Source organism: Coturnix japonica, chromosome 21 (genome assembly GCF_001577835.2).
Source record: "Coturnix japonica isolate 7356 chromosome 21, Coturnix japonica 2.1, whole genome shotgun sequence".
In the NCBI taxonomy this organism is placed as follows: domain Eukaryota; kingdom Metazoa; phylum Chordata; class Aves; order Galliformes; family Phasianidae; genus Coturnix; species Coturnix japonica.
The window spans coordinates 4,116,872-4,144,528 of NC_029536.1; the positions used below are offsets into that span (position 1 = coordinate 4,116,872).

Below are 27,657 nucleotides of genomic sequence, written 5' to 3' on the forward strand. Positions count from 1 at the left end.
CGAGCTCAAAAGGCAGAAGCCTCCTCTTTCAAATTACACAATAGGATAGTATTACTGCTAGAAGCTTTAGCAAAGGGTTGAATTATTGTAACCCTGAGTAATGAGAAGCACAGCCGTATGTTAAGAGCAGGATTCCACGCCGGCTCCCAGCACAACGGGCTGTCAGCATTCACTTCTTAGGATATTAGATGGGAAGGGGAACAACTTCATCCAATCTATGAATCCCTGCATTCATGACACTTCCATCAGCTGCACACACCCCTTGCAATCTGTTTTCCTTCGTCATTTTCCCCTTGTCTATTAACCCTCTTCTGGCAGACCCTATTTAAAGCCACTTGTAAAGGCTGTTGTAAATCAAGGCTTCCTGGCAGCACGGCACACCAGTGGGAGAAAGTCCGACAGCACACTTAAGAAACAATCGCATGTAGTAAAAGCTGAAGATCCATTACATCACGGATAGTAATACAGAGTAGTTCTCTTAATAATCTTTGATCGTGACGCTGACGCAAACAGACTCCTCCTCTTGGGACTACTCTCTTGTTCGGATGGGATCCAGAGGCTTTTTATCTTCCTAAACAATTATGGCCATCACATATCTTTAGTAACATTTAGCTCAGTTTGCTGTTACTTTAGTGCTGTGGTCAAGATGAAACAAGACAGGCCAGCTGCTGAGAAAGCTCATTCCATAGATGTGAAAGGAGGGCTGAAGATTACAAAAGATGTTGTCAAAAAGCAAGAGGACAACCCTGACCAGCTTTTGGTCAATGAACTGAACAGACAAACCTCGAAGACAGGCACTCACAAGGCACCTCTTCTTTGCAGATCTTCTGCAGGAGACATTAACACAGACATCTGCTCCAAAGGCTTGCAGAGGAACTAAAATAATCCACGGGAAGGAGAGCAAAATGAGACAGCTTAAGTTTCATTGCCACCAGCACGCTAGTGACATCGGATAGTTAACACTATTTCAGGCTGACAGCACAACTAAGGCAAGTTCTGGATGGAAAGAGCAGCACTGGTCATATAGGAGCAACTATTGGAGAGGTCTATTCCTGCAGGCACACTCAGTGATCTTCTCAAAGCTTGCAGGAAGCCTCTTCCCAAATCCTCGCTGCTTTACCTTTGAGCAGATGCTTTCAAGTGCCCTTTGACTCAACCTCTGTGTTTTGACTTCATTCACTGTTACCACCAGATCAGGTGAGCACTGCCCGGCGCTCACAGGGCACTACCCAACATTCTTGCTCAACCTCAGCAACAATTACCGAGTGGATTACAGCACACCGAAGGCATTTCCATCCAGCAGTTTCAAAACAAACCACAGCTCATTACACTACCTTACTAAGAAGCTCAGTCTCATGGAACAACTATCTGTCAAACTATTTTACACCGACAGAGGAAAACCGAACAGCCCTGATGGTTTGGGGCAGGCCAATGGACTGTAACTCTCTCTGCCATAGAAGCAGGAATTCAGCAGCACATTCTGCAGCCAATTTACACTCCTTGGGGCTGTGTCTCTGTTAGAGGCATTTCAGCTCCTGCCAGCACATCCACAGGTGTGATGTAAAGCCCAGTGCAAGCCTGTCATCTGTCCAACAAACAGACAAGCAGGGTGGACCAGCACCAAGGCTTTCTGGGAACAGGCTATTCATCTTGACCTTTTTTTCCACCATCACTAATGATTTCTGCACCAGTGTTTGTCTTCTGGGTAACAGAAACAATGTTTTATTTATTAAACTTGTCATTGAACATGACAATGTAATTTACCGGCTTTCATCTTCTGCCAAGAATTCCTGTGAAGCGTAAAGTTTGCAAAAAGTCATTTCCCAATAAATCATGGCATCAAGTGAATGTGCAATCTATTAGCCCCACATGAAAGAGTCAAGAGGAGACAGCACAGCAAACCTGCAGACAGCAAAACCGCATTGCTAGCTCTTAATAAATGGGATTAAAGTCACTGAAGTTGACTGCAGAGTTGACCACCTTAATCTAAGCAACGCTAAGAAATTTAATTAGGCTGATGTTAACACACAATGGTTGTGAGAGACTTTTTGCTTGGTTTAAGCTTGGATGTAAAACAAAATAGCATCTGCTTCATTAGATATTTCTATAGATAGGGAACATAAGAATGTATCCCCAGTCTTGCAACCGCTCTGTATGAAAGCTTGTCTATCTGCCTAGTAGCTCTGCTATCGGAATAGATGCTGGCTGCAGCACAAGCACACACATACCCCACTGCAGACATCCCGGCGCAGGCTGCTTTTCTGACACTGTAACCATTCAGTGTCACTTAATGCAGCCAGTAACTTAAGATGCCTCCAGATATTTCCTCGCGACTCAAGTCAGCACTGTACTTTAATCCCTTTCTGTAGCTCCACAAATACCACGGCATGTACAAGGCACCGTGCAGGTAAGCACCTCTTGCTTTCTCAAGACTGAAGGCACAGCTCCCCTGCCCCCACGTGCAGGTTCACCCTGACTCACCCAATGCAGCTACAAGTTTTCAGAGAACTTGTAACAGGAAATTGTTCAAAGGATCTTCCTGACCCTATCAGCCCTTTGGCTGAACCTCCCTTTATCTCAGCTTCAGCCCTGCAGATGTACCCCAAATTACTGAGTCTCTTGTCCCCCATCCTCCCATTTCATTCTTTCTTTGCACTGCTTCTGATTACCTGGGTTAGCTCAGCCATTGAAATAAGGCAATGGAACAGAGATTCCAAAACAGGAGGTTCCATTGTGTGCCACAGTCCCTTTCCAAAGGACAGCACTGAGGTATCAGACTTGGGTACCTCTCAAAGAAGCTACCTGCTTACCAGTGGATTCACAACTGAACGCACAGGGCATGTAGCACCTTCAGATGGGTGTGATTAGAACAGGAAATCCTTCCATTTCATTTTCAAATACAAAAACCAATCACTGCAAACCCAGCCTGCGACTCAACACTGCCATTTGCCATCCTGACCATCTGTGAATGCACTGCATGAGATGCTTTCTTTTAATCCCAGATGATCTCTTCAAAGCACTGCTCTGTCCTACGTGCTGCTTGTTTCACATCCCAATCAACTTGGTCACGAAAAGCATCAGAAGAGGAGCTACCCAAATCAGATGGTGCATAAAGTGAGCAGCTCCTGGCCTGGCAGATCCACATTCTCCTTTCAGCCAACTGCAACCTAGATCTTTTTTCATACTAACATCAAAAACTGGAGAGAAAGCACATGTTATTATAGCAGCAGGGAGGCACATACACTGTCACCAAATGACTACGAACAGACATGCTTACTGAGAACCTAATCAACACAGCTTCATGCTGGGCTGTTAGTGCAGCCCTGGTGCTCCTGCTTTAGGACTAGCTCAGCACTTTCCAGTGCCCTGAAGTCTCGTAGCTGGGGTTGTAAATTCATGGGATAACTCTGGCAAGTAATCGGATGCTTGGCAGTGCAGCGAGGAGACAGGGAGGGGTTATCTAATTAGCTCTCATCCCCCTGCATTCTCCCATTGCCTAAAAGGTCACAAAAGTAGGTTAATATGCCTTTCGGCTGTGCCCAGCGAAACGCACCTTGCTGATTACACCTCAAAGCTTGCAAACAGTTCAGCTTCATCCAAAGGATCTAGTGGTAATAAAAGTTTTAAACTAGGAAGCTAGTGGTTTTACTGTACCAGGGCCATGAGATTCCCATCTCCATCCAATAAGATATTCATGCTTTATCACTTGCCATATCACTAAGTTAAACCCAATGTTTCCATGTTTTTTCATGCTTTTCTTGCTGCTTATGCACATGCTTGACCTACCCCCAAGTCAGAGCAGCAGTCAGATTGCAATCCAGATATGCATTTGTTTCCCAGGGTTTTAATACATTTAAGTAACAGAGGCAGGTTATATTAAGGCACTTATTTTCCAATCCTAATCCACATCAGACTTCCCCTTCAGTTTCATACAAAGTTCAGTTACTCCATTTGACCAGTTTCCATCTGACCACACTCCGCAGCACCTCCACCTGTACCAACAGCCATACAAAAGCTGTACTTGGCCATCCAGCATAGCAGTCAGCATTGAGCCAAGATCACATCCACTCTCCACACTGCACCCAAAGCTCTTTAACATGACCCCTTGCTTTGCACAGCAATAGGAATCACTGGATAAACGCAGTTCTCAGCCTGATGCAGCTGATATTTTACCTCATTTCCCAGTTTTCTCATCCCTTGAATTAACTTACCTAAAGAAGGGGAAAAAAAGCAAAACAACAAAACCATCTCTTGTTTCTTGAGCCTGTCTCAAGTTGCCATCACAGCCACCTCAGCAAGCTCTTTTTAAACCCAGCTATTTCCCAAAGCAAAAAGGGGAAGCCAGGTTACAGGACATCACTTGCAAGCTCAGCACTTTAGCAAACATAGAAGATAGAAAGTATCACCTGAAAGAACACAAAATACCCCAGAGGAAATAAAAAAGTATTTCATTTATGGTGGCGTGGATTGATGGCTTAAGGCAACCTCTAAGCTGATGTCTTCAGCGCCATCTCAACCCTTTTTCCTTCCACACGAAATCCTCTTAAGTGCTCTTCTTGTTCTTGTCTGGCTGATGGTGCTAAAATTCTCAGATCTCAGGTTTTGTTTTCACCCAGACTGCTCGCCCTCCCACTTTGCAACAAGGACGTGATGGAAATCCCAAGGCACTGCACAAAGCAAGAACTCTGCTCTGCTTTCCATTACTGAAAGACCTGGAGGACATCCTCTCTGAGATCAGAGCAACACCAGTAATGACTTGCTCTGCAACAAGCTATGTGAGCTATATGTGAGCTATGAACACTTACAGCAATGTCTTATGGGTTTAAACCAAGAGGCAGGGCTCCCAAATCAACCCTGTGCTGATAAACAGCACAAGCTACGCCGGTGGAATATAAAGCAGCAAAGTTGAATTTGCATTCATTAGGAATAAAGCAGGTAATTTATGGGAAGGGCAGCCAGATAAGTCAAGTGCCTACAGATGTATTCTGTAATGCTTCAGCCCAGCTCGGATGAGGCAGCACATAGAGCACAAGCTCACAGCACACTGCACACTTCCACTCTAAATCCTAAAGGAGAGTGGGGCCAAAGAAGAGAACCAAATAATACAAGGAAGTCTGATGCTTTGATACCACCATTCTAGGAAACCAAGCACCAGGTATTACCTAATGCAATTAAAGTAATTCTAAATAAAAGCCTATTTTAGACAACCACAGATAGGAAACAGATCCTATTTCTGATTCTTGAACTTAGGAGATTTATTCCATCTAAACGGCCAGAAGGATTGTGTTGCCACTCCATTTGGCACTACCCCGACAGCATCCATTGCGGAAAATTACAACTTTATAATTAGGAAACAAGCAGAGCAGCTTCCTCAAGCATTCTCCATTTTCTCCTCATAATAAAACCTCTCAGCTCAAACAGCAGGGAGACATCTTTAAAACCTGCTTGACCAGCATTCAGTCTTGAATTCCTGTTCAAGTTAGAAAAGCTTTGTAATAAATAAACAAACATAACCTACCAGCAAGCAAACCCTGCATCACAGCACAGCTAGATGGACCAGGGAGGTGGGAAAAGGTTTATAAAGCCCAGACATTCATTGCTCCTTCACACACATGGTTTTAAGTGCAATTTTCCCTCTTCCTTGCTGGAAATGGCAAAGGATCAGGAAAAATGGGCACATTGGAGGCAATTGCTTTGGACCCTGTGCACCAGGGGAAGAGAGACAAAGGTTTGGAGGGGCACTGCAAACTCTTCAGAGCTCCTTACATAAATCAATTGGAAAGAAATTACAATGCACAGTGTCTGAGTGACAGCTCTACAGTGTGAATTAGAGTGAGGAACCATTTGGATGTGACCAAACATACCTCCAAAGGGCAGGCAGGAGAACGCTCCATGCACAGCCTGCAGCTCATCAGCCATCCTTTGCATGGGAAACTCAACAGAGAAGTCCAGCTGATTAATGCAGAACATATCTTTCCCAAAGAGAATCATTGAGCTACTAATGTAATAAGCACTAAAAATAGTAATTCAAAAGAGTTAAACTGTGCTTTCATTCCGGTTTATTCCCAGATGTTAACTAATAAGATATCAGCACATATATTTACCATATGAGGAAATCCCATCTGAAGATCTTGTGGTTCAAATATTCTCAAGCCAAAGATTTATCATCACTGCAATGACAGTATTCCCTATCCCAGCAATACCCGCCAATTTGATTTACTTGGAGAACTTGGCTTTTAAGACAGCATTTATCTAAGCTCACATACGTGGCTAACAAAACATGGACTCTACAAAATAACACGAACGAGGATTTCTTAGATGGTACAAGGACTAAAGGATGTGCTGTGGGCACTGAAAACTTTCCCTGAGCTGATGCCATGAGTTTCAAGAGTGACACAATCACAATCAGAGACTCAGAATTCAGGGAGATGAAAAAGTGTTTAGTTTCACAAATCTTACATTGCTTTGGTATGAACCACATAAAACAGCAGCTGTCAGTGCCAGACCTATTTTAGTTCCTTCATGCTACATTTGAGTATTGTCTACAAAAGCAATAGATCCTGGGGATACTCTAAAAACCAGAAGGGAACTAAAGTTGAAACTGGGTGCCAGAATTGCATTGTCTGCATAATGCTGATTCTAAGAGCAAGGCTTTATTAACACATCACCACAGCTCATTTGTCTCCTGTAACCAAGCCCAGTGACCTTTCTTGCAGTAGGCCTGCATAAACCACACTCCACTTGCCCCACTCAGTGAACAAACCTTCGGGTGTGTACACAGCCACCACAACACACAAATAACGGGGCAGCTGCCACAGGTTCCTACCTGAAGTCCACCCAACAGCTGAGCCTAGCACAGTACTGGAGATCCTGGTCAGGTTTCTCCTGTACCCAATGCTTTCCATGACTAAACATGAGAAATCAGAAGACAGCAAAAGCTTACAGCACTCAAAAAACTCCTAAAGGGCTTGTGCTCTATCTCCCCTAAGGAGTAACGAAGTCACACACCTCAACTGAATCATTCTTACAGCATACTTCTGCATTCCCTTAAAAGCAGCAGGTAACACCACTGTCGTTTTACATGAAGCCTGCTTGTTTTCCTTCAGTTCTTTCTCTGTGAGGATTTTTAAGTTAGGACAGTTGGTTGGCCTCCTGTCTAATAAATCCTGCAGCAGGTCTTGTGTACAAAGACTTCAGCCAGGGCTCTTGGTCTAACATTCACATGTGAAGTTAGATGCTCCATCACGCCAATCCCACGCTTGGGTGCCAAGCACAGCTTTGTTCCAACAGGCACAGAATCTTGATCATAAGCTTTCTTCACCTTCCACTAGAAATCAAACATCTTCATCCTGTGCCATATAAGCATTGGGACCACCAGGACCTTCAGCCTCCAGAGGAAAGGATAAGATATTGCCTCTGAAATTCTTACAGTTGAAGCAAAGGATTGATTACTAAACCAGTCTTTACATGTAACCAGGTACATTTTGAACCTAACTATATTTGAACAGTCCTAAAAAACATCAAACCACAAATTCCTGAGCAGTACCAAGCACTGGAGCAATTACAGCCCTCCAGGTACGCTGTATTACAGGGGCTCAGTGGGCACCCCGCCAGGCAGGCTGGGCACAGCAAGACATCTCCACCCTTAGGTGCTGGGTGAGCCCATAGGAGATGAGACCCCAGGGGCTGCACCCCCTCCACGCACAGCACCAAAGGGAAACCGAAGGTTTTGTCCCTTGGGTGAACTTGAGTTAAAAGAGGGAAGATTTAGGTTGGATGTTAGGGGGAAGTTCTTCACTAGGAGAGTGGTTAGGCCCTGGAACAGGCTGCCCAGGGAGGTTGTGGATGCCCCGTCCTTGGAGGTGTTCAAGACCAGGTTGGACGGGGCCCTGGGCAACCTGATCTAGTAAAGGTGTATGTTTGGTGGCCCTGCCAGGCAGGGGGGTTGGAACTACATGATCCTTGAGGACCCTTCCAACCCGGGTCATTCTGTGTGCACTCACCCCCCAGCACATCGCGGCCAGGCTGCGCTACACGGCTGCAGAAGCCAGACACTCCAACCCTCATCGTGTGAGCCGCACACACCGCAGCGGTGTCTGCCCGGGCAGGCTCGGCCGCCCCGCACGCCGCCGGTTCCTGGTTCCGCACAGCTGCGGTGCGACGCGGGGCTGGAGGCAGCGCTCCGGCCGCCAGTCCCGGCTCCGTTCGAGCCGCCAGACCCTGCGTTACCCCAGGCCCTGCCCCACCGCCCCCCGCGGGCCCTGCCCCCACCGCCTCCCCCCGGTGCAGGCCGCAGCCGGGGCCTCCCTCACCGCCGCCCCGTGGGAGGGAAAAGGAAGCGATAGGGCCCAGCTGCGGGGCTGGAAGCGGCGGATCCCGCACGGTGCTCACCATGGCGGCTCGGCGGGGCTGCGCTGGGCGGTGGCAACGGCGGCGCCTCCCGGTCCGCTCCGCTCCGCTCTCCCTCGTTCCGAGGCAGGCCGCGGCCCTTCCACTTCCGCCGTTGCCTAGGAGTGAACATCCGGGTCATCGCCCCGCCGGCCCCGCCCTCACCTCACAGCTCAACCAATCAGAGCGCGGCTCGCCGGCCATCGCCAAGTATGGAGCGCTGCGCGCGGACGGGGCGGGAGAGAAGCGCGGGAGGGGCGGGGGGAGCAGCGCCAAGCAGCCAATGGGGGGAGACCGGAAGAAGTGCAGCCAATCAGGTGCAGGGGGCGGAGCCTACCGGAGCGCGCCGGCGCGCCGCTGTGGTGGTGGTTGTACTTTGCTTTCCTTGGTTTGCTGTAGAAACTGGAAATGCTGTTAAGGGCAGTCATGTATCGCTTCCTGCTGTGATGCAATGCTGTGAAAGCACGGCATTACTGTGTGCATTTGTAATAGAACTGATGCGTTCTCTAAGGGAACGGCTTCATTTTTTCCTGGGAGGTGACATTTTGTGGTACATCCACCCGGCGGGTGACATCCAAGGCCAAGCTCTTATTTTCCACTCAGCCATTATCACAGATGGGTTTTAGTTCAGTTTTAGTAGCTCTCAGATACCAGGCAGAACCTTCCAAGAGATGCCAGCTCAAGCAATACAAGCACCTTCTATTATCCAGCCCTCAATCCTTCCAGAGGTCCCTACCAGCAGTAATTAAAGGCTGCCTTCATCACTCCAATACATTATTCCTTTCTTTAACAGCGTTCCGCACATTAACATGAGCTGGGAGCACAGAGCAGATAAAACATACATTCTAAACTTCACAACCTTTGTTATAAACCCATGCAAGCTCCTCAACGGCTGTTTTGCTTTTAGGTCTTAATGAGCAAAAAAGGTTTCTACCCTCTTGCTGAACACAAAGCAAAAGCAGATTCATGCAGCCTGTGTTAAACAGTTTGAGATCTGAACGAACATCGATGCCAAGAGGATGTTTTCCTTACAAGAAATACAAGCATCCTGGATTTTGTTTCCCTGCTAATAGGTATAAAGCAACAGAAACAGCTGCTTTTTGTTTGCCCCAAAATATTTGCATGAAGAAGAAGATCTGCGGATTCCTTTGTGAAATGGATGTAACGTCTTTTCCAATGAGGACCAGCTGCTTGCTTTGCTTGTTTATAGCAGGGAATGCTTTTGTTTGTTTATGAAGATGTAGGAGCAAGCTCTTCCTGGCAAGCTGCAATTTGCAGCGTGGAGATCTCAGCTGGTTGAAAGCTCCCTGCGTGGAGCTACAGTTCTGGCCATCCTACCTTCTGTTGTAGCTCTTGGAGGGGCTGATATAAAACAAAGTTAATTCAGGCTCTGAGTGGGAGATATTCAGTAGATCTGGGTGCTGTGAGTTGAACTCCAGGCATGTCCCACAGCTCCCAGCATGGAGTCATTCACCTACAGCCAGGAGTGCACTCAAAAGGCTCAGCAGCAGGAATTATGCATCTTAGAACGAGGGCCTGTAAGCAAAGGAAGCAAACAATTATGTTACTTGGTGGCTTAACAGCTCTACAACATCAGATTCACGTGTAATTAATAACAAAGCTTTCCATCTTTTCATCAGCGACTATAAAATACATATGCTCTCCCTGTACTTTTGATTATATTCAAAGAAACAAAAGGATAAATACTCTTTTTTAGCACTGTCACGTTTAGCCAGAACTCCTTAAAACATGATATGCTTTTTATTTTATCCTCCTTGCACGTGTTGTGAAACACTGTTTATTTTCCTTATTCCAGCATTAAGCCAGGACCAAAGAGTAAATGAGAACAAGCTTAGAACCCAGGTCCTACAGAAAGCTTTAATGCCTCACTGAATACTCATTTATCCACTAAAGAAATAGACATCTTAGGCTTCTTTTTCTTTTTTGTTCAGTCAGATTGAACATTTACTTTCAAGTCCAGCTTGAGGCACTTGAAAGATATGTAAACTTTTTATTAGGTGTTGTCATAAATTGAATTTACTGTTATTTATAAGGAAAACTCACCAACATGGTTGCCTTCAATAGGAAATACTGAAGCAATCTCCACCAGGCAGCAATCCCCAAGAGATGCTGCCTTAGTGGTGGTCAGCCCTTAAATGAGGTCTAGAGGAGGTGGAGTCGAGCTCCACCCCTTCCAGGAGCACAGCTAAATTACTCTCACCTGTGCTCCCACAGCTGACCTTATTTGCCTCAGCTGATTAATCAGAGGTTCAGGCTGTGATTAGCAGTTTCCCATACAGCTTCTTCATTGTGTATCTGAGGATGCTGCTTACTTCTGTGCTTGTGATTGCAATTTTACCTGTAGAAAGTGCAATAGAAAAGACCTCCCAGAACTGTCTATAGCCTGAGCAAAGAGTATAGAGAACATTCTTGTCAATCTCGGTCATTAGCTGTAGTAATAATGTCTGCAGCCTGTCATTAAAAGAGAAGCAAGGAGAAGCTGATTAAATGCACCAGAAAGAAACAAACCTTTCTGTTCCTTAACTTCTTCCTTGATACATTGCACTTCATTGGAAGGGTGCTAATATACCAGCCAAAAGAGTTATAAGGGCTTGGATTCCTCCTTAATACAATAGTCATGGTTCACTAGTTAGAATCTAGGAGGCAGAAGGAAAAGTAAGTACTTAGAGAGCTGAGAAGGAGAACTTTCTGCAGGATTATTATATTATTATCATTAGACAGTCTCTATCAGTACAGTGCAACAGTTGTTTTTCAACAATCCAACTAAAAAATGGATGACAAAGTAGCACGCATCAAATGAAGACGTGTTGTAACAGTGCTGATGCCTGCAAAGGAGACAGCCAAAATCTGGGAGTTAGCAAAAGCTCAGCTCAGTCTTTCCATGCAAAGTGCTTTCTTTCAGGTTCCTGAACCAAACTTCATGGCAAAAGCAGCTTGAAGCAGAATTAGTACAACGAGCTGTGACACATCTTGTTCCATTTCTTAAAGTTCCACTTCAATCAGCTGGAGCTGACAACTGTAACCAGCACCGCACCGCTGAATATAACATTACATCAGCTTTGTAATACTGGCATGAAAATACATTAGCACAGACACAGGACGGACTTATTAATGTGAATGTGATCACTGTGAAAGAGCTGAATGATCACTCTGCATCACAAGCTGTGTTTCCTAACGCAGTACCTCAGCCCTTGGCCTATTGTTCATCCCCATCAGTATCTGAGTGCCTTCCACATAAAATCAATAAGAATAGCAAAGCAGACTTAATGGAGTCTCTGGCACTTTTCCCACTTGAAGGCAATGTCTTGCTGAGGAGGGGTTTCTTTTTCCTCAGAATTTGGATTTATGCTTCTTTTTGTTGTGGCTTGAGTAGCAAGGAGGCTTTTAAAGGGGAAAATAAGCATTGGTATCTGCTGGCAAACACTGGTTACTGAAGTGGTGACCAAGAGAAGTTTCCAGCTTGAGTTTCATTCTCTCCGTAACATGAAAGAAGCATTCTGAGAGCAAGTGAGGATCCACTATGGTTGTGTCAACCAATTCAAGCAGATAACTCCTACGCTGCTGTCTTCCTATGCTGCTCTTGGCAAGAAGAAAAAGTGTGTGTGGGAGGGAATTCATGTTATTGAAAAAATAGGCGAGAACTTACATGTGCATTCTTTGGAAAAGAGGAGTTTGGGAACACATTTCTGCCCAACGGGGAACTGACAAGAGAGATGCTATAGGATTGCTTGTACCAGATGAGGTGATATAATTATCCCAGGCGAAAGTCAGGATTTAAAAGAAAGTCGATTGTAGTTTTGTAACAAAAATTATTGAGGTGAATGTGAATTTGTTCCATATTGCATTATGCATTAGCAAAGGGTGAAAAGACAAGCAACAGCCTGAAGAGTTGACCTGTGTTGGTGTAGCACCAGGGAAGCTCTCCACCTCTGGGTACAAGCAGGGACTGTGCCCTCTGCAAGCATCTGCACAGCTTCTTCCTTAGGGAAATACAATTCTCCCCAGTTCTGTCTCTTGATTGCTCGATGGCCATCTGTAGAACAACAACCCACAGTGAATTTATGTCAATCCCTAATGTGAACAATCCTATTATTTTAATACTTGAAGAATATAATTAAGTCAACTGGTGATAGAAGATCTGAACCAGTTACAGTTTGATTTCCATCAGTGAAAGGTAGGGATATTTGAAGCTTCTTTCAATCCCATCCTCTGTCTTTTCACATCTTTATTTTCTATGCTGACAAAAAGACTGGAAAGGAAGGAGAAGAGAGTGCAAGGGAAGAAAGGAGTGAAGGCAGCTCATGCCAGACTGTGAAATGTAAAACAGGTTTTTCAAACCCACGTGTTCTCAACATCACCTTGGAGTCATACAATAATAAATACTCAATACTAACTGAGAGGGTCTAATTGCCAAGTAACTATAGCAATGGGGAGAAAAGGATCTTTGGACGCATTCTCTCCTGCCTTAGTTTTCCCTTGGGTGTGTGGGGGAGAAGGGGTGCAGAGAATGTGTTCTAGATTGTTAATGGATAACATTTTCCAGAGACCCATCAGTCAGTGAGTCCGGGATTTAAAAGAAGCAGACATTTCTCAGAAGAAATCTGGACATCCAAAACAATTACACTGAACTATTCCATCTCTTCAGAAGGGGTTTAAAGCATCAGGTTCCTGACACAAGGCTGTCAAAATACTTCAAGACCCATTAAAAAGCAACATGACCCTTCATAAATCCTCTTACAGCCCAACAGCTCACTGCCACTTCCTTCATCCAGGAAGAAACGGTGCATTCCAGCAACTCGAAAAGCCTGAAAACAAAGTAAGTGTGAAGTGAAACTACACACTGACAATAACAAATAGCCAGCACAGGCCAAAGACAAGACAGTATTTCTGGCTTGTTTGAAAAATATCGATTGCTAGAATTTAAATTGGGGGGAAAAGGAAAGAATTATCTGGATGCTTCAAATATCTTTTCCCTCCTAATATGTTTCAGAGCTGAGTGTGCCTGGAAATAGAAGGGTGGAGCTGGCACACTGGGATGTACCACAGGATCAGCAGTTTCATCCGGCCAGGGAAAAAATTGCTTGATGCTGCTGGTATTTTTATAAGCAATTTGATGCACGGCTCTATTTTTGATACTGACCCCAATGTGAAGTGATGCGAGTATAGTGGATGGAGGAGAAAATGAGGCTCCCTTTACAGGGAAACAAGATTTGCCTTCTCAAGTCAAAGCTATTAAAGCTGCAAGGGTTTGGTTTAACCATGTGCTTTCCAAAAACCTTAAAAAATAAGTTAGGTTGTCAAATAAGCAAGTTATGAACATTTCATGTTTTGCTTTGGTGAAGGAGTTCAATCAGTGCCTACATCATTGCTCTAGATCAAGAGCAGTTACACCTTTATGATAAACCAGAGTGCACAAACAATAATAAATAGCTTCAGAATATTTTCTACCCACTTTATTTGTCAGCTCAGCCTTTCTCTTACCTTTTAGAACATCCACTTTTCTAAAGCAAGGGAGCCTTCATCTCCTTAAGCTGTACTTCATCATAACAACTGAAATGTTAAAAGGTTCATACTAACTTGAGATATGATTACTTGAAAAGCACCTTCTTTTTAAGCAAGGCTTCTAGAGAAAGACTTCAAGGGAAAAAGAAGAAGGAAAAAAAAGCCTACACAGCATCTGGAAGCTGAAATTCATGACAGAAAGCTCAAAACTATTTACACACACATTCCCAGCTCCACAACACTGCAGCCCACTTCAGGCTGTACCAAAGACTGGTGATTGTGATTCTATGATTCATTTAAGCTCATCATTCACGTAATACCTCTCCCACCGATCCTCACCCTAATGCTGCCATCGTAGGTTCCTGAAGGGTGCTCTTTTCTTTCTGATGATACTCTTTTTTCCCACATAAGGAAGCAGGACGTAGGGCTGAGTCTGGCCTTAAGGAGTCAATGGCTATAGGGTATCATTGGGGCTGGTAACTGCTTTCTGTTCAATCCTATACCTCATTTCAGGCCCTGAGGAGATGCTGTGCAGGATGAAGGTCCTCTGTGAGTCTTGCTGTGGTAACAGCTGTCTGTGGGATGAAATGGACACAGTGAGAGATAGGACCCTACAGTACAAAGGGGCTCTTACCAACTACAGGTAGGAACAGCTCTGTGGGGCATACCCTGGGCTGTGAGGGAATGAGGATGCTGCCTGACGGATCTGAGGCCTCAATAGGGCACAGTAGGAGCTCTTATAAAGAGATAGGACCCAAGAGTGGCTGAAAGTTCGGAGCCGGGCACTGTAGGGAAGAACAGCCCTTTTGGGAGCGGGGATGGTGAGGAGGAAAGGCCTTGAGAACCAGAGCCGCCATCTTGCAGCTTGCCTTCCCGCCCGTAACCTCGACAACGAGTATCGCGAGATTTCCCTCGCCGCCTCTAACACACTGCGGAGAGTCTCGCGAGAATTGCTGTGAGGAGGGGGGCGGTAGAGGCGCGGCTTGAGGTGGGAGGGGTCTGTCAAGATGGCGTCGGAGGGCGAGCTGGGCAGGAAGTGGGATCGTTGTCTGGCGGACTCCGCCGTCAAGCTGGGTAAGGGCGGGGAGGACCCTGAGCAGGAGGAGGGCCCGGGGAGGAGCGGCGGTGGCAGCTCGGTGTGTATCCCGGGGCTGTGTATGCAGGCTTTGAGGGCACGGCGTGAAGGGCCCGGTCCGGCCTATTGCCCCCCTTGGGGGTCCTGTGTAGGCCGCTGAGGGGCGGGCGGCACAGCGGGGGGGTCCTACAGCTCCGTCCTCACCGGGAGGGCCGAGGAGCGGGACGGCTGGAGATTGTCCCGCAAGGTGACCTTGGCGGCGGACACAGACCCCCAGGGCCTGCTGCTCTGCCCCCGGCCCGGGCTGATGGTGGAGGGTCGGGTTTGACCTCTGGTATCGCTCCCTGTGTTGAAGGTGAGTGGTGTCTGTGAGTCAGTACTGAGCCCCTACGGTCGGTACTGAGCCGATACCGTCAGTGCTGAGCCCCTACGGCCAGTACTGGGCCCATACGGTCAGTGCTGAGCCCATACGGTCGGTGCTGAGCCCATACGGTCGGTGCTGAGCCCATACGGTCGGTGCTGAGCCCATACCTTCAGTACTGAGCCCATACCTTCAGTACTGAGCCCATACCTTCAGTACTGAGCCCAGATAGGCATTGCTGCGTCCATCCTTACCACCACCTCAATTTTGCTATGATGGAGATTTAGGTTTAGAATTGTGTGCAAGAGGGACTGTGTGTATTAAAAGCAATACGCAGCGTGGCGCGCTGATAGCTTTGGCATGTGTTACATAGTACAGCGTGCACGCTTTGACATTGAGCCTTCCATGTGGTGTCCCAGCTCTGCACACTGCTATGCCTCTTCTTAAAGCATAAGAACATCAATTCTTGCTTTCTTCTCTGCTTATTAGTCCTTAAAGTTAGGACGGTGTGTGTGTCTGAAGCAATTCACATGCAACAAACCATTGATAGCATTTAACATCAACCTGGGAGCGATCAGAACTTGTCTGTATGGTTTGATCTCCACGTCACTGTCTGAATGAGAGACTGGTTGTGGCTTGTGGAAAAGAAACATGGTGATGCAGCACTTAAGGACATGGTTTAATGGGCTGTATTGGTGGTAAGCAGACAGCTGGACTGGGTGATCGTAGAGGTCTTTTCCAACCTGAATGATTCAGTGGACAGAGTGCAGCAAAGCAAGTCTTTAAATGCTCTGTATGGAATGAGATGTATCTGATATGGGAGGCCTAAGTTGGTGCAAAGACTTCTTTTAAAAGCATAAAGAATATCTGAGAAATGCGAGTGTTTATCTCTTGTTGCTCTAGTGGCATTAAGCTTAAAAGCTGATGAGGGACTTGGGGCTTTAGTTGCCTAATACTTTTCCATTAGAAAAGCTGTTTAATAATTTTGAGTAAACTGAAACTTTCCTTGTTTATAACAGGCCTTTGAAAAGTGTCAAGTGCTCTGGAGCAGTGTTTTGTCTTCTGAAATTCTATTCAGGTTTGCCTGACAAACATATCCGGATATGTTTATGTTTCCATACCACTGGTTGCTTTATCATAAAATATTAAGTATGCCAGATTATAAACAAGAGCTTCTTCCATGCTGCAGCTGTAGGGGTCCATTATGTGCAGAGCTTCCCTGGGATGCTGGAAGAAACAGATTCAGATTCATGATGCAGCATTCCTCTTCATCAGGCCTTTTGTTTTCATTGGTGTTTTAATCTGTCTGAAAGTGGTAATGGAGGAAATAAGACGTAAAACTTTGGCTTTAGAGTTCTGCTTGTTATCTTCACAGTGGCATTGAGTAGAGGTCTAAGTAAAACTCAGATTGATCACTATATTGCCTCAGGTTGGCAGATGAGCTGCACTCTTTGATTTTTATCCTTCTCCTCAGGTGCAATAGAGATTTTAGTTGTTGTAGATACTAGATTAAAAGAACAGCAACCTCTTTTATGGCAATAACAGCAGGATGGACTCTCTGTGAACTCTCTAACACCCCAGAAAGTGCTTCCTATTGCAGTAAGTGACTGAAGATGATGCTGGCCTTGAAAAGGGACGTGGCTTGGGCAAACTGTTAACTCAGTGGCAGCACCAACTCAATGGCAATGATTATTTTCTCTGCAGGAGTTCAAAACCTTGCATGGTTGTGGTGACTTTTTGTTATGTTGCTTCTGTGTTGGAGTCTCCAATAAACTCTCAAGGGTAGTTGTTATAATGGAAAGAAAACAGGTGAACTTTTTCACTTGAGAACTTGTCAGTTATGTGAGATGTAGAGATAGACCAAATCCTCACTTCTTTGTTGGGTGCTGGCTTCCATCCTCTGTGTTCCATCATATCCCAAGCACAAGGGGCAGTTAAGTACCATCAGAACCAGCTGGGATGAAAGTGAACCTGGTGATGAGCTCTGCATTTTCCCCTTTAGGTGCTGTAATAAAGATGGACATTCAGTTTCTGAAGCTTTACAAGCATCTGTGAGAACTGTAGCAACCTATAACTGCACTGATTTAATGTGAGGAATGAAGATACTCTCCTCTGCTGCCTGTGTACCTTTATAAGCAAAAGTATTTTGTGAGATAATAGCAATGGGGTATATGCAGCCTGTCCTGTATTATTAGTCTGTTAGGCTTCCCACTGGTCTCTTAAAGCAGTTTGTTTGTGTATGGCTCTGATGTTTGTAGTTATGCTGTACTGTTTTAGTTGGAGATGTCCTGTCTCTACAACATCCAAAATACATATTTATTTTAAGCTGTATCTTCTGAAATCCAGTGTTATATTTTTGACCTTTCGGTCACTACTTGGATGCATCTTGTAATCCAGTATTTAAAGTCTTTCTTTTTTCCTGTATGAAATAGATCTGTTGTCAGGTCTATTGAAGGCAGTATTTCATTTCAAAGGATTGAGTACTTAAAACCACTGTGTAAAATGTCAAATCGCAGCTAAATGGGGTTTGTGTGCTATCCTCCTTTTGAAGGAGACTGTCTTTTTCTATGGCTAATGATGAGGATGAGTCTAAATCTGGCTGCAACCACAGTGTTCTGTGCACAGTGGGCTGGTTTGCATGTCCTTGGCTAACCAAGGGGTTCCTATGGTGAGTGATGCAGATCACTCTGACTTTGGCCTTGCAGAGACCTCAACCAAATTGCTTCCAACCCCGCTGCTTAAAGGGTTTTGATGTTGGCTTTGTTTTCTCTTTGTTTTTTAACTGATAGTTTTTGCCTCTTTATTTAGAAAGACAGCTACATGTAAAAGACTGGCAGAGCGTTTTTCCTCTGTTAGGCTGTAATTTAGGGCTGTTTTCAGAGCAAAGAGTGTGTATGTAAGCAGAGGTGGAATTTCTATGCATGTGTGTTGTGTTGTTTTGGAACTGTTGTATTTTTACAGTATTAAATGTTGTAATTTACCTGTAACCAGAAGGTAATCCAGGAAATCTATTTACTTTTTGGCTCGCATGTTAAGTTGCTGTGCTGACATCAGTTTATTTTTTGCAGAAGATGAATGTTTTGGAGTATGTCTGTGTTTGACCAAGATTCAGCCTGGAAGCTTATGAAGAACTCAGCATAGTAACGTCCATTTTCCTCTAATCCTCTGTTTTGACATCTGAAAATAAAATGCTTCTAATTCCCATTTAATAGGAATTTTTTAAGGGAAGAAGGCACTTTATTCTCCTGCAACTGTTTCATGATTTCTTCTGGCTTGCATCATCTTGCCTGCTTGAATAGCTGTTTCTGTTAATGGTAAGGGTAGGATGGTATTGTTTGTGTCATTCCCCAGATTGAATTCATCAGAAAGAGCCCTTGTGTGGATTGCAATGTCAGTATATTTAAATAATCCTTCACATGGTTATGAACAGGACAAAGTCAGTCCATATAATGATAAAACTTGATTACACTTTCTGAAAACTGGATTAGACTTTGTCTAAATATACAAAAAAAATCCTGAAATTCCTATTTTTGAAGTTGTTGTTGGCTGTTTCTGTTGTATTTTTGTCTTCTTTTTACTTGGCAATTGTAAAGTGCCATTTAGTCTTAGATAGAAGACTTGTTTTTCCTTTGGGAATTTGGTTTTAATGCTGGAGGATGCAAATGTTCTTCATACACGTAACTGCGTTATCATGTTCTTTGTTTGTAACCCCAGGTTTGTTTCCTTTATCTATAAGGTGGCAGCTGGTTCTGTGTGTTTGGCTTGTGCCTCCATGCCAGGGAGCTGGCAGCAGTGCTATGGGGAAGCCCTGGATATACTTCTGTTGTGCCAGGAAGCCCAAAGGAAGAGCTGTGATGTCCATGAGATACTGCAGCCATTTGAAACCTCCTGACTTCATAAGGTTTCTTCTGCTGGAAATAAATTCAAAGCTCATCAACTTCCTCATCCTCTGCACGAGTGCATTGTTAAGGTGCCAGCTTTGCCTTATTTAGGAGTTGGCACATGGGGACACTGTCCAGCAGAAGGTGACTCCTGCCAAATGGTGTCGTAAATCACTTGTTAGGGCCATGAGATACGACAGCAGTATGTGGAACAACTCCTTGTTCTTTGAGACTCATATTTCCATCTAAATCAGGGCTTCTAGTACACAAACTATTAGCAAGAGATTTGATAAGAATTCCGGCTGCTTTTTGGAGCATTTCTAGTAGGTGTTGGCATTTCTGCTTCTTGCTACGTTGTCACTGTCCTTTAGTGGTGTCTGTAGACATCAGTAATGATCCTCCTGCATTGGGGGGGATGTGAAGGAACCAAAGAGAGTGCAACCCTGATTTGTGCCCACAAACTTCATGCAGTATTAAGGAGATCCTTTCTGCTGGATGAATTATTCACAGAGCTGCTTTTCTCTTTACTCCTTACCCTCTAAAGGAGGAAATGTGTATCTCTTCTTGTCTCATTCCCCACTGTGGGGATGAGGAGTTTCTTCTTAGGCTCTGAGTCTGAGTGGCTGTGACCGCGTTAGGAGATCACACACTGAACTTGATACTCCCTGCTGCACTCAGTCTACGTGCAAAAGTGCTGATGTCTATCTAAGCTTTGCATCTGGGCAGTGGTTAAACTGCAGGAGTGCTGAAGGGTGAAAGCGGCCCCTGAAAGCATGGCAGCATTTTCGTATTATATGGCTGTTTGGCTATTTTTATTCTGTCTTTCCAACTATTCTGTGTTACTACAGTCAAATGCTACAAGAAAACAAAACACGCTTTTTCCGGCTTCTTCCTCGAGTCCTTGGGATATGGTTTCACTATGTTTTCTTCCAGTGTCCTTGCTCGTTTTTCTGTCTGCAATGTAAACAGTCCACGCAACAGGGGAGATGAGAATGAAAGCTTGAAGGTTGGTGTTTGAAGCAAATCCCACTCCTGCCATGAAAGACCTAGCAACAAATCTGCTTGGAATTAATTTCCTCTTGGTAAATCAGTGATTCAGACTTCAACTGGTGCGTAGCCCTGCCCTGTAATGGCTCCAGTGTGCAAAGAGGGCTCACTTTCGCACAATAGTTATCTATGTACGTTGTCAAAGTTGTTTTTAGGAGCAGGATGGGACACCCTACAGTAGGAAGGAAAGGATACTTTGCAAACAGCCTGTTTTGAATACCTTAATCTTTCTTAATGCAAATTCTGTTGCTGCTGAGCTGATGCTTGCATGATACTTGGGCCTGTGGAATTGGGCCTTCACTGCTTCTGTTGAGTCTAGTCTCTATGGCGGTATTGCTATGGAAAGAAACCAGATTCCAGCAGTTGCTTCCTCATTTTGCTGTAGTCATTTAGAAGAACAAAGTGTAAAATGAGAGAATCTAAAGGAGATGCTGAAGCTTTGTGTTTAGGAGAAGGAAAATCATCAGATGACCAATAAAAAAACACCAAACCCAAACTCTTAAGTCACTGAAAACCTTCCAGCTGCTATAGTAACGATGACACATTGCCAGATGTCAGCAAGCATTTTAATCCATCTATTTTAAAGCTATTGGAGAAAAGGCTGCTTAGGTGTGGCAACACTCATAGCTGCTCCAGCCTGTCGCTACTTGGGTTTGTGTGGCTGTGCCCATCCGTGCAGCTGGGCATGTAGTGTCTGCTGAACCCCCCTGTCCTCTGCTGACACCGACTGTAAATGAGTTTGAGCTCAGTTGATAGATGGAGGGTGGAAGAGGCTGCTTTCCTAGTTAAACATTTTAAACTGTCAAGACGAGGTGAAAAATGTGTTGTACCCTTTCCTGTGGCCTTTCCCTCCAAAGAGCCTGTCATGCAAGAGAGGGAGGGGGAAAATGTGCCCAGTGTGGCTCAAGCCCTTGGCTTTTCCATGTCGGTTTGTTTTTATTGTAAGGTAAACCTTTCATGTTTTATTGTTCTGAAGCTCAAGCCTGGCCTAGAGGTGCTGCTCTTTAGTAGAAACAGCTGCAGAGCCAATGTCCCCTGGTCGGGTGGGAGGTTCTTTGAAGCAACATGTTGCCTCTTTAAAGGGAAATTGAGCATGTGAGAACTTAAACCTGTAAAACTCATCAAGGGCTCTGCCATTGTTTATCTCTGGTGTAACTTTATATAGAATTAAAGCAAAATGCATTACTTTGCTTCCAGGAGAAGATGGTTCAGCTCCCCCCTTGGTCTTGGAGACGCAGGAAATGACCACATAACCACAAATACTTTCTAGTGGAACGAAGATGAGTGACAAACTGTCCACAGAAATAGATTCCTAACCAGATGGGCTAAGAAGTGAAATGTAGCTCAAGCTTCTGGTTTGAAGTTAAAAACCAATGTTTAAATCAACCAAGAAAAGAGCAAATGTTATATAAGCAGTGGCTACATGAGAGGGCAGAGCTGAGCTTGTCTTACTGATGGGGGTGTTGGGGTCAGCCACAGCTTTCTGCATAGATAGAAACCTATAATCTATAACACCTTACCTGGCAGATCTCTATTTCTCTGTAGTGTTTTCATTACTTAAAGCAAGGCCCTGGCTAATTTACCATCACTTTTCTTACCCAGTCAGCCACTGTACTTACCTTCCTGCCCAATAGGATGGAGTGATAGCATCGAGAACTCAACGCTTTGCATTTTCATTGCGAAGAGAAATGCCAACAGGAAGCTGTGCTGATGGTGTCTGTGCAGAGCCCTCACAACTGGGGGGGGGTGATTCTCACTTCTGAAGTAGGGAGGTGAAGAGAATGCAGATAATGAAGGTTTCTGAATGTGGTTGGAAAGAAAACGTATTAACTACAGCTGCATCTGTATTATAGCCTTTTTAAGACCAGATCATAACTGGTTTACCACCACACTGGTAAGAAGAAACGTGGGTTTGACTGGTAACGGTGTCTGGAAAATGTGGTGTCATTAGAAACTGCTGTGCATTGAGATGATGCAGAGTTTGTCATCCTTCAAATCGTTTCTCATTGATTAGCTAAACTGTTTGAATTGGCAGAGGGGATCGTCTCTTGGACTTCTATTCTTGCTGCAGGACAGGCCTTCTGAACCTACAGTTCACACAGCACCCAGTGCTTCCTGCCTCCTGAAAGGTGGATTGTGACCTGCAGGACAATAGCTGCAAACAAAAAGGCAGTGTATTGTAGGAAAAGGCAGTCGGGGAGGCAGGCCAAAGGGGCAGACAGTTGTCCATTGGATGAATTCTTGAAGATAGTAATTATCCCTAATAGCATAAACATTCTGCTAGAGCCAGCACCAGCTGTTTTATAGCAGAGGTACAGGAGGAAGGCTCTGCATGGGGAGGGGGAGTGGAGGGCTTAGTGGTGATGAACTGCTTGATGTCTCTTCCAGCCCAAGCAGAAATGCCAGTCAGTGATACAGGAGGAGCAGTGAGCTGTTTATATGGGATTCTCCCTAGTATTGCATCTCTTACTGCCTGGATTGCAGAGGAAAAGCCTGAAACTCTGCATAGACCTCTGAGGAGCTGAGACTTTATCATTTATCAGCTTGGTTAATATGGACAGTGAAGTCCTGGTGGGAGAGTTGACATAAGGAGTTTTATTCTATAGTCATCTTGTCTAATGCTTAAGACTTGTTGATTCAAACCCCTAACAGGGTGTGTTTGCAGCAAGACAAACCTGAAACTGCTGGGTATTTTGTAGTGAGCTTATTGCGTGCATGACTGGTTTTATTTTATTATTATTTTTCCTTTAAAACCTTCTTTTTCTTCTGCACCTTATCTGAAATTCTTGTCTTGAATGGACATAATTAAGGGTAGGATTCAGCTGCTGAGCTCAGACTTTTCACCGTTATATTTATTGGGTTTGGGGAGGAATTTTGCAGACTTGCCTGAATTCTCCCTCCAAAAAATCACATAAGCACCTTCCAAAGAAAGCAGAAATTATTTTTAAATACGCCAGCTGAGTTCTTTAATGGCGTTGGAGAAATGCTTTCAACTGCTGCACTTATTTCTATATATAGGATGGGGATGTGAAAAGTCACTCATTGCTTTAAATACGTTTAAATGTGCTCCGCAGTGAATGCAGTGGATGTGAAAGATAAGCAGCCCGGAGCTTGCTTTTGCAAGGTATAGAGTAACACAAAGCACCGACGTTCTGCTGCCCTCAGGCCACACGTTGAAGTAGTTAACGTTAGCGAGATAAACCAAATACAATAAGATATTCATCTGCAAAATCTGAAGCTCAAGGACACAATAAGTTTTCATTTAAGCGCTTCTCATTTACTGACAGTGAGCCAAATAAATCTTCATTCCACATGGTGAATTGTGACACAAATTCAGGACGTTTTCCCAGGGATGAGAGTCTGGTTTGTTTCCCAGCTCCTTCTGGTTATAGAGTCCTTACATGTGTTAGGATTCTAATCTGAATGAGCTGCATATAATCACTGAAGAAAGTAAGAAGTCTTGGTATCAGAATTGCTTTTAAGAGCACTTTGGTGTGCTGAAATCACCGCTATTCCTGAGTCACAACAAAGAGTGACTGCAAAGAACTAAATAATTCTCCATCTCTTTGCGTTCTCTTATGTCTTACTCACTGTATTTCTTTCTTACAGGTGCTGGATTTGGGTTAGGAATTGTTTTCTCAGTCATCTTCTTCAAAAGTAAGTGCACTGCGGTCATCTTCCTTTCCTAGCTGTTGTTCACTATAGCTGCAGTTTAAAACCAAGACATTTTTGAGGCGTGTAGAACTTAATCGAGGTGTTAAAGCAATTCATTATCAGTCATGTCTTTCAAGCTGAAGTGAAGTTACCCAAGCTTTTAACTGCTGGGTAACAGAGCCATTCTATGTAGCATCTCTAAACTACCCTGCTCAGCTCAAGCTCTGGAAGTGCTGTGCCAAATTAATCTTGGTGTTTATGTAGTAAGGCTATTGCTTTCATATGAAATCAATGGCCTTTCTTGGTATATTTACCCTTTCTTCTGTGCTTTTCTTCCCACAGGAAAGTCATGGCCTATTACATTTGGGTCTGGGATGGGGTTAGGAATGGCTTATTCCAATTGTCAACATGACTTCCAGTCTCCATATCTTCTCCATGGTAAATTTGTGAAAGTAAGTATCAGTTATTAGTAACTGCTTATTGTGTACTAAATCCAAAGACCAACTCATGAATGTTATCTTTATTTCTTCATGTATAGAAGTCAGGACTGTTTTTTCTGGTCACTTTTTGTTGTTGCATCTTAAAACAAAACAAAAATGGGGGTATTTTGGATCTGCAAAGCAATACAGTGTGAGAAGCACTGCAGTTACCAATGGAGAGCCACCCACCAGGTGGTTATGTGAGTACTTCAGAAAGTACTGACGTCAAATGTCCTTCCAGGAGTGTTTTGTGGTCAGTAAACAATGCAGAAATTGACTTTGTTTCATTTATCTTCCATCTAATGAGGCAGATCTGATTGTAAGGCTTTTCCCAAACACATCAAATGCATCTAGAGGTGAGAGTTGAAAGTTGAGACCCGTCCTCCTTAGATTGACTTGGCAGATGAGCTTATGGCAGCCTTACCCAGCACAGCTATTTGTGGTTATCTCCAGCTGCCCGTTAAGAAAGGGAAATAATAACAAGCTTCATGAACTGCTACTCTAGGAAAACATAATATGGATAGCAAAGCAGAGCAACTGTGACTTAGATCTCGCTGATACAACATTACCAGCTATGGCCCAGTAAGAGTCTGTGTATAATTTTTCTGGCCATATTAGTTCATGTCAGAATTGTGTTAGTTTTGTGCACCATCCTGAGCAGATTCCTCCAGTTTATAAAGAAGCTGGAACAAAATGCCTATGGCTGCACATGAAGGATGAATGCCCTGCATACGCATTCTGAGAAAGCATTGTTCATTCTGTGATGCTTGTTACTAAGGATGTTGAGCAACAGAAAACTGACTTTCAGGTCAGACTAGTAAGGGATTTTGTTTGGATTAAGGACTAATCTGTGCTTTGGAGCAAGGGTGGTCCTTTGGAGCATGAGGTAATCGAAAGGACACTGCACAGAAGAAGCGCAGCTGCCTGCGTGGCACAAGACTAGAGGAGTAGTTTCCAGCACACTGTCTGCACTAACTTTCTCTGGCACAAAGAGGCTGAACATACTGAGAGATGAAGGCATCTAACGGTTAATGCCATTAATTCTCTCCAAAATGTCATGTCATGGATAATGGATCCAGGGTTATTACAACAAAATTAGTTCATTTCACTTGGTTTGGAGCATGGAAAATATTGTTGCATTATCACTCATCTGTTTTTTCCTAGAAAATACTGGAATCTATGGGACTTCCTTTTTCAAAACTTAGTGGTTTTTTTTTTCTTTCCAAATGCTAACTTCTCAAAATGTGAGATTCTGCAAGAAAATCAGCTTTACTGAGGGAGAAACACGTAACGTGGATCAACTTGAATGCAATGATTTCTAGTTTTGTGACCTGTCACGTTCATAAGGTCACAGGATGACTGAAGTTGAAAGGGGCTTCAGGAGGTCACCTAAGCTAACCTCCAAGCAGGGTCAGCATTGAGGTCAGAGCAGGTTGCTCGAGGCTTTATCCAGTCTGAATTCTTGATTCTTCAGGATCAAGTTCTTAATTCTGAATCCTATGTGAGAATGAGAGAGGATGGAGAACCTTCGTGATAGCAGATAATCAGGAGATTCCAAAGTGACAGCGCACCCACCCTCGCTGTAGATTGGATCATCATTCTGCCTATTGAGTTAGTAAACTGATCATGAAGCACTAACACCAATTCCAGAGCCATTCACCTTCAGCAAGAGACTCAGAAAATGCAGTAAAATTCTAATCTGTGATCATAAGATTCTGAGGGCTTTAAGTCATTTGATCAAATGGATTTTACTGTGACTTCAGCTGATTTTAAAATGATGTAGCAATTATTCCAGAGCTTAAAAGTGCACAGCTGAGAATTACGTGACCTAAATATCATTGCAAAATGAAAACATACAGTTCAAATACCTGAAAAATGATTTAGCATGCATGAAAAAAGACAACAAAAAAACACCACTAACAACGTGGATTGTATTGATGTACTGCAGTACAAGAAGTTCAGCTGTTGGAATCTTTTCTCCTGCCTTTGTGGCTTTAATTTATCTGATCTCTATTCAATCTTTAAATAGTGAACTTGAACAGTTTGGGTTTTTAAGTACCCAGATGAGCAGAACAGAGGCTTGTTTGCACAAAAGCACGTTGCTGGTATGAAAATAGCTGTGTAACTTCTCCCTATTCAGCTTCTCAGTGTAGCAAAAGATGAAAACATTAACCTAACTTCTGGAAACATTACAAAGCTAGGAGGCTTGCTTTACATCGTGCAGCACCTTCCACGCGAAGAACCCAAATGGCTTTTTAATAATATAAGCCTTCTTACTTTACAGGAACAGTGACTAATGACTAAGACTATCCCAGTGGGAAGGATGGAGAAATCAATGATTATTCCTCAGGAATACTGAAGTGCGCCTGGAATAAGCCAACATTCTTCAGTAATGATCACCAGTAACTCTTTATACTCCAACAAACTGTTTCTGTACATGAAACAAAGTTCTGTTTTCTTGTTTTGTATCTTGTGTCTGGAAAGTGCAAGGAAGAGCTCGTCTGGGAAATAAATAAAAGCAAAATGGCCTTCTCTGGTGTGTTGACTTTGTACGTGAGCACAAGAGTGAAAGAGAGGAAGGGGAGGACTTCATTTTGAGTACCTAGCAGCAGCTGTGTCCACCTGGGTAAAACCTAAGTGCTCTTCAGAAAAGACAGCCGTGGTATGTTGCTCTCCACTCTTGAAAGGCAGCCCCATCTAACATCCAGTTCAAAGAAGCATTCCCACCTCATAAATCACCCATTAGACCCCTGCTGCTTGTGCTGGTGTTTGGAGAGGAATATAAATATTCCTATGTCCTGTTTGCGCAGTTGCCCTTCAAAACTGGAATTTTTTTTGTCCTTTCCAAAGAGAAAGAATAGAAAAGAGCCAATCCCAACCCTGTGGCTGACTCAGTGTTGTCCCTTTGTAGCTTTGAGTTGTGGGGTGAGCCAAGCTTGGAACTTCCTTGGTATGGTGGGTGAATTAAACAGATGCACATGCTGCCTGGCTCTGAGCTTTACGATTCAGGTTTGATTGCTTTTTCACCCCTCTTCTGTTGGGAGAACATTTCAGTGTCTGGGAGTGGGTCGCAAATATTTAAATCTCTTTACTGCCTTGGCAACTCACTGCTCTAAACGCTCCCTTCTGTTTTACATTTACCCTGCTCCTTGTAAATAGCTGTTAGCATGCAGCCTACTGCTCTACATCTAACTTGAGGTCTTTGCTGTTTTACTCAGCCCAGTTTTCTAGCAATTTAGATGGCTCATA

General features: G+C 44.1%; 2 protein-coding genes and 2 long non-coding RNA genes across 6 annotated transcripts in view; 2 read left to right on the forward strand and 2 right to left on the reverse strand.

Annotated features, from left to right (window-relative positions):
• Positions 1-8,525, reverse strand: part of CAPZB (capping actin protein of muscle Z-line subunit beta) — a 48,879-nt gene extending 40,354 nt beyond the window's left edge. For all 3 annotated transcript variants that reach the window (XM_015882316.1, XM_015882314.1, XM_015882315.2), the window contains exon 1: positions 8,392-8,525. In XM_015882316.1, coding sequence (XP_015737802.1) covers positions 8,392-8,394 — 3 coding nt within the window. In that variant the 5' untranslated portion in view covers positions 8,395-8,525. The remainder of the gene's footprint in view (positions 1-8,391) is intronic.
• Positions 8,526-11,053: 2,528 nt separating this feature from the next.
• On the reverse strand, positions 11,054-14,850 carry LOC107323350. Its single transcript, XR_001559211.2, has 3 exons — positions 14,580-14,850; positions 14,251-14,486; positions 11,054-12,442 (listed from the first exon to the last, which is right to left on the reverse strand). It is a non-coding gene; the product is annotated as an uncharacterized LOC107323350 (long non-coding RNA).
• MICOS10 (mitochondrial contact site and cristae organizing system subunit 10) lies at positions 14,835-26,940 on the forward strand. Its single transcript, XM_015882324.1, has 4 exons — positions 14,835-14,985; positions 23,885-23,932; positions 24,272-24,381; positions 26,693-26,940. The coding sequence occupies exons 1-4, from the start codon at positions 14,919-14,921 to the stop codon at positions 26,699-26,701; spliced, it is 234 nt and encodes a 77-aa protein (XP_015737810.1). The 5' UTR covers positions 14,835-14,918; the 3' UTR covers positions 26,702-26,940.
• Positions 15,348-19,301, forward strand: LOC107323348. The gene is made up of 2 exons (XR_001559210.2): positions 15,348-18,661; positions 19,084-19,301. It is a non-coding gene; the product is annotated as an uncharacterized LOC107323348 (long non-coding RNA).
• Positions 26,941-27,657: the final 717 nt, after the last annotated feature.